Source organism: Semicossyphus pulcher, unplaced genomic scaffold (assembly GCF_022749685.1).
Source record: "Semicossyphus pulcher isolate SPU_LCO1_2020_fin unplaced genomic scaffold, fSemPul1.0.p SCAF_5, whole genome shotgun sequence".
NCBI lineage: Eukaryota > Metazoa > Chordata > Actinopteri > Labriformes > Labridae > Semicossyphus > Semicossyphus pulcher.
The window spans coordinates 11,844,565-11,855,879 of NW_027211726.1; the positions used below are offsets into that span (position 1 = coordinate 11,844,565).

General features: G+C 45.1%; 1 protein-coding gene across 1 annotated transcript in view; it reads right to left on the reverse strand.

Moving 5' to 3' along the window:
* The window catches only part of efna3a (ephrin-A3a), a 71,487-nt gene extending 63,361 nt beyond the window's left edge, over positions 1 to 8,126 (reverse strand). The window contains exon 1 of the mRNA XM_069681387.1: positions 7,752 to 8,126. Coding sequence (XP_069537488.1) covers positions 7,752 to 7,861 — 110 coding nt within the window. The 5' untranslated portion in view covers positions 7,862 to 8,126. The remainder of the gene's footprint in view (positions 1 to 7,751) is intronic.
* Positions 8,127 to 11,315: the final 3,189 nt, after the last annotated feature.

Genomic DNA, 11,315 nt, shown 5'->3' on the forward strand with positions numbered 1-11,315 from the left:
CTCTGCTCCGCTAAAGCTACGCGCCGGGTCTATTTTTGACGGAGGCCGCTTTAAACACGCGTCAAGCTCAACAGAGCAGATCGTTCCAAACAGGAAGTCACACACGAAAGCAGCATACAGCATCCAGTCATTTCAAAATAAAACACCATGTTCAGACCGGTACAGACTCCCGTTTTTTACCTTTTATTTTAAGATCAACACACTGAAAGACACTTTTAATTAAGTAGTGTACTCCTCCATGGTAGAAGCACAAAAATCACAGAATGATTTCCAAATGAGCAGATGATCAACCTCGGATGTGCAAACTGAACTGTAGTTTGTGTGTTGCTCTGCTAACATTGATATTGCATGATCTCTCAATTCTCGTGCGATAATTTAGTTCTCCCGCGATCTTGTGATCTCGCGAATCCAGCTGCTTGGGCCAGCGCTCCGCTGCGCTGCGGCCCAACACGCTTCCTGGGCAAGGGGTTGCGCCGTTGACGGACCAGAAACGCAGCGCAGATGGAACGTGCCGGAGACGGATCCTGTGGGATCGAAGGGGTAACGCTACATTTCACTTCACAACATTCAAGATGGCTGTCGCTGATCTGGAACATTCCGAACCTGCGTTCTCAGCGGTATTGAACAAACTGAATGGCAGTTCACGTCATACCAAACACCAAACTCAATCATGTCATACCAAACATCTTTGTTTTATTTGACTTAAAATATAAACTGGATGTTGGAAAAATCTACCTAGCATAGCAGGCTAACACTACATCATGTTTAGTTGTTTGTTTGGTTGTAGCATCAGGAGGCATTTTAGTCTGTGCCCGTGGAAAATGAAAAATGGCTCGAGTGTTTCATGACTAATTTGTAAATTGGTCTAGTTGTGCCAGGTTAGCCTGTTCTGTCAGTGTTTGAAAATATAACATTAGCTGATGTTAGCTAACGTAAGGTTGACTCAGCAACAAATGTGGACACAGAGCTGTCAACAGGATTTAGAGGATATCTTTAGCTTTAGTCATCAGATGCAACCTACCAGATGAGAATATGAACTGAATGATGAACATGGGCTGAATATGAGCAAACAACCAGTGTTCCTTTCAATGTTAGTGTCCCTCTCGAGTTGAGACTTGACTCCCTAGAAAAGTACTAAAGGGCCACTTGACCTCCTCCCAGACAATCTTGCCTCGAACACTGGATAATGGCTTGTGTGTACAGGTCATATTGCACAGTTAACAACAGCTACAGGCTCTCTCCAATGACTGTGTATCCACTTCACCAGGCCGAGTATCAAAATATCTGCAAATGAAAAGTGTGCGAAGTACAGCTCTCCAGCTTCCTCACAAGAACGTAACTTTAATTCCTTTGCCAGTAGGTAGATTCCAGTCCAATCCACTTACATCACACCTTCAAGCTCTAAAGAGTCTCCTCTCATATTTGTAATAGAGCAGTTTCGCTTGAAGATGCACTGATTTAAATGTTCCCTCTAACAATATAAAAGGGTTACATTAAGCCACTGGAGGTGGTGGCTGCCGCGGCTGAAGGGTCAAATTACTTTTTGTCATTCTGGATGCACAGAGCACTAGAGAGAGATTTCAATTTTCTTCAAATATTCTCATTACAGAGATGACTGCTGCCAAAGGGTCTCAGACCTTCATATAATTACATCTTCAAAAGGAAAAATCTCAATTATAACAGAATACCTAATTATTACGTCGCCCATATTCGAAATTGCCCTCACATGAAAGGAAAACTCGAGCCGTATCATCCACTAAGCTGTGAGGACAGTTTCCACTTCCCGTAAAACCGCTGTTGTTAAGCACCCGAGAGCATTAGAGGGAAGACCTGTCACGGCTCAAGACCTGAAGGGAATGAACAGAGAACAAGATATGACAGAGCACAAACCTGTGTCCTCACTCGCTGCCTTTTTATGAAGGGACACTGATAACTCTGAGGGCGCTGGTTGGTGAGAAATACCGCCTCAATTGCCATACCTCAGAAGAGGCCTTCTGCTTCAATAACAAAACAAATTATTTTGAGCAACTGCTGCGGCTGCCATATCGTTTTCCAGGCAACGTAGCGTAACAAGGCCCATTTCCCAAATAATCAAACTCCAGCCAGTGACCATCCAACTATCAACGGCTTTGATCTTTTTCCTACATGGCAGCCATTTCCATCATAGCAGCAATGTAATTTCCCAGTGGGTAACGGGCACTGCGGTGCCGACTCCCAGTGTAATGTACTGTGCAGCTACCATTCCGAAGTAGGAAAGCCCTCTTTGTGGGAAGCATTTGCATTCAAATCATTGAGTCTGAAATTGGTTCTACCTGTCTGGGATCAGGACTATCTCCTGTGGGTTCCCACTGCCAGTTAAGTGCAGTTTTTCTAACCTTGGAGCGCAAGGAATGCTAATGGCTTTGATGGCATATGAAGTCCCTAACTATGTTTCTCTTTTCTTTTTTTTTTTTGGAATCCCCCTCACCTGGGGAAGGTCTAGATGAGACTCATGGCCCCTTATCATCAGAGCCCATGAACAGCCTATAAAGGCCCACCAACCCTGCCAATTCCTCATAATAATGAAGCTGAGGAGGCTTCCGGGAGCCTCAAACCTCTAGAGGGCCTAGAGAGGATTTTTAAAAACTAATAATGTGACAGACAAGTCAAAGTTTCCACATTTTCCATTCGTCCATTCATGTCTCTTCAATTCCAAGTTGATTAAGTGCCTCCTCTTGCAGTTTTAGCACCCACCCAACTTTTTATTCAACTCATGTTCACTACATTGTAAAGTCAAATTACTGTCAACCAAAACTCCAGAATGAACATTAAGACATTTTCTTATGTTGTGTTATTTCCTCGTTTGATTCGAAATGCGGAGAAACCATCTCATGACACTACACATGCAGAGCGATCCAGACCATATTCTACATGGTTCTACATAAATGCACCAATGAGAACGCACATGGCAACAATGGCAACTTCCTTGTCACAGGCAGAAACCTCGAGACTCATTGGTTGACAGACATCAGCCAGGACCGGCCGATGTGAAGCAGATGAGCAGTGAGGCGTTGAAAGATATACCGTCCACTGATTTTCTCCAGCAACCTTTTAAATATTTTAACACGGTAGAATCTAAAATCAATGCTCTGATGAAATACTTTAGCATTTTTAGCGAGCTGAGGAAAAACTTTGTTTATGCCTCACAGACTTCTTTCTCTTTCATCTCTCCTCAGCCTCCTGCCTTTTTGAACCTTTGTCTTCTCTGAAGAGGCCGCTTCTGTTTCAGCAAGGCCTCGATGTGAAAGCCTCCATGGAGCCCGAACCCCCGGAGCAGTGACTGACAAGCCCGTAATAATCAATTCTCCAGCACACTGTTCCAAGGCAACACTTGATCTGAGCTTCCCGAGCTGAGCTCCAAATACTTCATGGCGATTTACTGACACTGTGAAATCCAATTAAAAATGCATTTGGACATTGATCACCTGATGCGCCCAGATTGATTGACGCTCAGAAAGCAACCTTGTTGTGTTTTTGTCCGGCCAGGGCCCATTCACCTTCCCATACCATATAAACGCATTGATCTGCACTCCCACTCTTGGATCCATATGAAGCATTAAACATCCTTTCAGTGTTTCTCCGTCCATTTATGTGACTCATAGCGGATTCAGCTGATCTAAAATTGGCCGGCACACCGCTTAGCAAACCAATAAGCTTTGAGACACCACTGCACATCCGAAGCATAATGAAGCCAGGTGTTGTCAAGTCAGCTATCCATTTTAAAGTGCTGTTCATCTCCTGGATGTCTTAGAGAGTTAAGAATATAAAGCATTAAGATCTTCACAAACCACTTGAATTGTCTGAGAGCGGAATACCTCATTAGACATGCTTAATTCAAAAACAAATAAAAGGTCAATTTGCTCTTTTCCATCTCCCAACTGCAACCAGGAAAAACTATAAGCCTTGTAATGCTGCTTGAGGCGCTTTTGCGGTACAATGAATGTGAAAGAATAAATTGAACGCCAGTGAATAAGATGCATTTGTATGCAAAATTGGCGAGACAGCCAAGAGACGGAGCTGCAGGCAGACGGACGTGCATGTAATCAGGTATCGAATCCGCTTGTCTCCTGCATACACCGTGTTGCGCAGGTGAATGGCGGGCGCTATTGTCTCTGAGCACCGGTCCACATGAATGACCCAGCCTCTGTCCGCGTTAGCACGGATCAACACCCGTGGGTATCATCTCCTCAGAAAACAGCGGCTACAACACCTTCAGCCAAATAACCTAACTTTCATATCCGGTAAAGCCCGCGCTCGCTTTCACCCCTTCTGACTTTTGGCCAACTCAATCAATCTTTCCTTCGCTTCCCTCTCCTGCAAGTCTGCTCCACTTTCCAGCGCGTTCTCCTTCCATTACGCCCACCTCTTCCATACTGTAATATCCATCTTCACACTTTGCATCGTCCATCTATTTTCTCCTTTCCGTCACCTTCTTCATCACTCACTCTCTCTTCATTTCCCATTTACAATTCTCTTCACTGTAACTAAATATCTACAAACCTCTCCCTGTAGGGCGTCAGGGTTCTCCATTGCCCTGCAGGGACCCACCTCCAGCTCTATCTGGTTCGGCACCCACCCCCTCAGGCCGACCTAGCGGTTAATGAGCCTGTTGAGTAAGACGGCACCTCGACTCAACATTGATCATCGGGCCTCTGTACCTCGAACTCTCCGGGAAGCTATTTGTCAAGGTGATAATTTAGTTTGTAGCACCGGATACGTTGTGCCGGGGATTGTGTTGTTTTTTCTTCATGGCGGATACCGTTTCATGTCCAAATCAGGGTCGTAATGTGTAGAATGAGACACGCAGCGCTGTAACTCAGCACGGATCAGCCACAAACAGTAAAAGAAGACTTTCATCTTGCTGAGCGGGCGAGGGAACGGCCATTCAGCAAAGAGATTTGTGGCACATTTTCAAACTGCTATTTCTACCCACGCCTGTGCAAAGACTCTTTGCTTTGGTGTCCTGCTAAGTTATTAGCATTAGTAGAGAAGCTGTGTGTGACTTCGGGAGGGAGTGCGAGAGTGAATGGAAGCTGCGCCGTTGTTTTGATCATGCTGACATGGGGTGCCCAATTACGGTGATGCGGCCTGTGGAACCGCCGAGGCCAAACACCTGATGGGAGGAGGTGGCAGGAGCATGGGACGCTGCTTGTGGGTAGTCGAGGCTACCGCAGTGCACCGCTGCTCCCATGTGCTCTCAAGATGTTCCACATCTCCCCCCTCTAATTGGCAGATGGCCTCAGATGCGAGATGATTTAATGGCCTGCGTGTGTGTTTTTTCTTGCCTCAGTCAGCCATTAGCGGGGACATCTGTAACGAGTTGGCCAGGCGCGCTGCTGAGAGCGGAAGCTGAGAGCAACACTTTCTAATGGGGGGTAGTGCGATCGTGACGGACTTGGGCGGTAATCAAAGCACTCGGAGCCATTTCTTTGGGTTATGATAATCGAGACATCTCGTTTCAAATTGTCCGCGCCGGAGGAAAAAGCTATAATAAAATCGTCTGATGTTGTTTACCTCAGAAAACCTGCAAAGAATCAACCAGCAGAGAATTACTGGATATCATCTGTGTGACACGGCCCTTTCGCCTACCGATACACCAGAGCAAGATGTTTTAGCTGAGCCTTATCATAAATTTTATGGCTGTGGGACAAACAGCTTGGCTTCCGAGTGATCCCATTTCTTGCAGCTGTGCCGTAACCATCTGCGCTGTACGCCGCGCTCAAGGGAAAAACATTAAGGCCTCAACCAGAGTTTGGGCCTAAAGGCTGCTGGGTTTATGTCTCTCTGTGGCTGCCTTCATTTCCCTCCTGATCTCTGAGTCTCCAGAACCAGAGCTGGAGGAGGGAAGGAGCCGCATTGTTGAGCCAGTGAGGCCTCCAGCAGGTTCTCTATGCATGTAGACAGAGCGGAGTGGAGAAAGTGGCCCCCGAGCCTGAGGCCTTTTTTAAAGCTTGATGGCCATCAGTATTCTTGCCGTAGCCTCTGAGGATTTGTCTGCTACCTGCAAACTGGGTCAATTTTTGCATTATTTTAGAGATTTGTATCTCGCTGTGGAGAAAGGGGAGGTTTTCGCACACGCAGGCAAGTACACTCACACCTGCACTTTGTCTCTCTCTCCTCTCCCTGCCTCACTGTGTATTGGAATCAATAATATGAGCACATATTTGTCATTTTAACACATAAATGCCAGTTTAAAGCAACTAAAAGTGCTAATGGATGACTCCCTTAGCCATGCTGTGAAAATCCTTTCAGACGGTAGACTAATTAAAATTGATATATAGGACTGAAAGTGATATGGCATGACACTTTACAGAGCATTTTACAGAGCTCAGATGCTACAGTGAATGCACCCCATCTCTATTCATGTCAAACTGATGGGATTAACTGCAGCCATAAATCTAAAATAGTTATGAATGTGACTCTGCCATTCACACATTAACATTAATGAGGAAGTGACACACTGCTGCAGCGCCACCTCGACTGTTTCCATCCAGCTTTTATGGCAGTTTTCTCCGCCTCGAGGAAGCCTTCAAATATTTGATGCTCACATACAATCAAACAACTTCCATACAATTTCTAATTCTAATCATCTTCTGTGTGTGTACTGAGAGCCTGGGAGGTGAATGAGGGACCAGGAGCAGATGGGGGGGCGGTAATGAGATGCAGAAGAAAGGGAATTGAGGGGGACAGGCCGGCTGGTGGTTTAGACACAGCAGAAAAATAAGAGAGGGGAAAGAAAATAACCAAGTATGAGATGGAGAGAGGCGATAGGAGAGGAGACCCGCGTCTGAGGTGAATACAAATGGACAGAGGAGGAAGAACACAGATAGAGGAGGAGGAGGGGGCGATGAGGGGAGGTTGTGTGAGGAGAGGAGATAAAAGAATGTGAGAAAGATGGATTCACTGTTGGCTAATGAGAAGACAAAGGCAGGAGAATCCACATCGATCTCTGCCCCACAGCAAGCCCGCTTTACAGCTCACAGGTAGAGAGAGAGAGAGGGGAGCCTGGGGGAGCTTACCTGAGCTAAGCAACCTTCCTGTTGTAGGAAAAGTCCAAGGATAGGCTCTGATGTGTGTGTGAATACATTAAAGTGCATGTGTGGCATGCATACTTTATAGGGAGCATATACATACATACTGGAGCAGATTTAGGGAAGTTTGAGCTGCATGCGTGACGTACGTGTGCTGAATGGAGGCCGGAGAGGATGATGGACACCAGAAAACTGAAAGCAGGGTAAATGAAAAGATGACTGCTTAAATGAGTCATTATTGTGAAGCAGCAGATGGACTAAATATGGGATAGAAATCAAATATTTATACGGTAACCACTCTGCATGCAGGGCGGAAAGAGGGAACACTGTAGAAACAGTTTCCCAGTGGAGATGCATTACTGTTATTTTAATGGATTAAATGAGAAAATGAAATGTAAGAAATTATTTCAGAGGAAAACAGGTGTTGAGGAGACAGTTGAGACAGGTGATAGTCAGTTGTTTTATCCTACAACTATGCAGGCAAATGGCTTGTTGGTGGTTATTTTATGTATTTCAGTGGTGCTTCAAAGGCTCAGCGCTGTGAACAAAAGAAACGCGTCGCTGCAGAGGATGACCACAGTCTTGTAAAGCAAGTTGTCAGCTCAGGTGCGCATCAACAAACAGGAACACAAGTTAATTTGCAGTTTACACGGACAGAGCCGCAGAATAAGAGCCACTTACAGGAGGTTTGAGCTGTTCCAGTACACCGCATGCCGGTCGCTGGCTCGCGACAGGTGCAAGTTTGTAAGCACGAGCGTGATGAGGCTGAGAGAAAACGTTGCGAGAGCCATAATCCCTCCGGTGCTTGTCCACCAGCACTGGTTCCCCTCTCTTCCTTCCTTCCTTCCTTTCCTTCAGTCCAAGGCGGCGTGTCGTTCACAACATCCCAGCGGTCAAAAAACGCCTTTTTTTAACTTCCCTGTTACCTTAACAATCAGGGTGACTTCTGAGCTGTTACGTGTTCTTCAACTCAAATCCCATCGCGACGAGACCCATTTGGACATCTTCACTTGTGGACTTCTTTCTCGTACCTTTCAAGTCACTCCTTCGTTTGTTTTGCTGTCACCAGAGAGGAGCAGAGCAGGCAATGATAAGGCAAGAAAGGCTCCACATTCACTGACTGAGCAGAGGTCGGTGTTTGTTGTTCTTCACACAGCTCTAAAGCCGCTGGGTCTCCGGTGAAAGGTTTGTGTACCTGCCGCTCCTCTCATCATCTTCATCAAGCAGCAGCAGCAGCGGCGGCCACACGCTGCGCTCGCGCACAACGCTACAAGCCCGCCCTCTGATGGAGGAGATGCGCCCACATGTCCGTCTCCTCTGCGGCCCCGCCCCCTCAAAACAGGCACTGTGTGTGGGTGGATGTGTGTTTGTGTGGGCGTGTGTGTATTTTAGTAACTGCATAGGCTACTGAAATTGTTATCTTCCTAATTAAAACATTAGAACTTTTTAATATCAATAATATGTATGGGTCAGGGATTAAGTGTTTAAGATTAAGATAATTAAAGACAGTCAGTTAGGATAAGGATTACAATTAAGATTTGTTTGAAGGTGAAAATACGTATTAAAAAAGTAAGTACAGTTTATCGACATAACAAACCACAAAAGATCTTTAATATACAGCAGCTTACATCTAGAACATTCTACCGTTTTATCCTGTAAATTCAGGTCAGGTTCAGGTTTTTCTTTGAAGTTTAGGATGGTAAACCAGTAAAAAGACTAACATCCTTACTGGCTTAGAGGTGAGTCATTATTAACAAGTGAGTCATTATCATGGTTAATTACCAACACACACATGTAATTGTGCTGCAGAGTAATGACAATAACCTGCTGAAGCCAAATTATGCTCACAATCCAAGCAGCAACCTCCAGAGCTGAGACATGATGCCAATGCAGAAGTGGCAGAAACTGCAGTTCCTCGCCTGGCCACTTGAGGCTGCCCCAAAAAGGGCGTAAATCAGGCCCATAGACTGTATACAAAGATGGACGACATGACAGCTCCCTTAAAGTGCTGACTGGCTACAGTGTAGGTCATAAAGCCCGCCTCCTCCTGACTCAAGTCCCACCAACAACCATAAAATACCAAGTACCAAAATACACACCAAATACATTTTTCTCAAACATTTTTAATCAGTTGTTTAAGGCAGTAAAAATGATGATTGACAGCTCTGTTGACCAATACGTCTCCGATAAGTTCCGGATAAGCAGAGTGGAGGACGATCAGCGAGAGGAGACGTTACTAAAACAATCACTACAGTCATTGAAGTTTCCATATCAGTGAAGGTTAACCAACACAGAGAAGCTGTTCTGCTGTTAAACACGCCGGCATGCGGGATCCTTGCTGTTTTTTCAGTAATTTAAGTGTGTGTTTTGGTTAGCGGAAGCGGCTACGGCGGCGTCACCCACCAATCTCTACTGTGCAGACTCAGGCTCCAAATGACGTCACCATCGCAAGATGGCAGCGTCTATCACAGGGGCTATTTTGGCATCGATTCCGCACCATGAGAGCAGTTGGAGACGCGTTGTCCATCTATATATACAGTCATTGATTAGGCCCCATATTCAAACGCACAAATTGACAGCAAAATTAAACATGGTTACAGCCTGGTACAACAAATAATTTTGAAGCTCATTTTTTCTATTCGTGACAACTGTACTGAGGTGAATTCAAGTGACATGTAGGTGCTGCAAGCTGTCTGATGGACATCACCTCAGCTAATTCTGTCACTAGCTTATCCTCTCAGCTGTGTTTATGTTGTTTGGGCCTTTTGGGTCTTTTGCCATGCAGCTATTGGATGAATAATACGACTGACTGTGCATGTCATAGTACTAAGAAGGATGTCCAAGAATTATGTACATTAGTTTTTCGTTAGCGGGTATGCTACGCTCGCTATACCTGCTTTGCTAACTTCTGGCTCCACAAAACCAACATGGTGGCAGCGGACAGACCGAATTCAAGACTTCAAAAAGGCAGCCAACAAACCAATGGGTGATGTCCGAACAATCACTCAAGTCTTTGCTATTGGTTTAGGATTGCGACTAGAGGTCAAAGTTCGCCAAAGTCAAACTCCATGCCAAGCAAAGTGATATTTTATTCACACACAAATGCTAACTTAGCACATGAGTCACAGTGCTGTGGAGCTTTAATCAGACTAAATGATAGCATTGATGTCCAAACTTTAGACCATAAAAGACACCAAGCTGTGATTGGTCAACAGCTTGCCCAACCTGCAGTCGACCATGTATCTTGGCAAAGCAACACGACACACAAAACACACATTGGTTCCTCCACAGCTATGATCCGGGGGTTTAGTATGAAAATGCCTCGACTGATGATCAGTGAAAAGATTTGTGGCTTTGCTCAAAACATTTGGGGCTTAAGCCTCATGAGCCCACCCCTGGCACCATGCCTATCTGTGAGTGTGATGTTCAAATGGATCTGAGGCTCAATCTGGATGCCAGATTTTACAAACATACTAAACTAAAGAATGTCTTCATCTGTCATTTCTCGTTTGCCTCCTTTTTTAATTAAAGAAACATCATTGTTACAGTGTTTGGCGTGAAAGAAATTAGGTTGTTTTGGTTGCAGTAGTCCACAGAGGTCAAGGGTCAAGTTAGAATTAGGATTGAGATTAAGAATTTAATGGAGCCAGAGGAGGCCATCAAAAGTAAAGTAATAACACACATGTATGAGTCATAATGAGAGCGTGTGTGTGTGTCTTTAGCAGTGAAATACAGACAGCGGGGAAGTGTAAAATTTTAAGACTTTAATTAACCTGTTTAATTTGGCCGGTGGTGGTTTAACCACTCTATCTAGCCTAACAGCAGCCGCAGTATTAATGGCTCAGTTAATTCCAAATATTAGGCATTAGCCTCGGTTTGATTAACTCTTCCAATTTCATATCTCGTAATGTGTCCTTTTTGGAGGGGATATCAGTGATATTCACACCCATAAAACGTGCTCAAAGACGTTGTTGCTGAAACTTTAGCGAGCCAAACATTAACGTGAGTGACCTCCGATGATGAATGAATGTTCATTACACTCCTTGAGTCCCTGAAGGTCAAAGTCACACTTGTTTGGGAGAAGAAGAAGAAGAAGCCGGTTGTAGATCTGCTGCCTACTTCCTCCTCTCTCAGCTCTCATTCATACATACTGTCTGTCTCGTTTTCTCTCGTTCTTCCTCTCTGTTGTTTTTGTCAGTGATGACGCCTCTCTCGAGTGCCCTCCAGGCATGTTGCCGTGGCGAC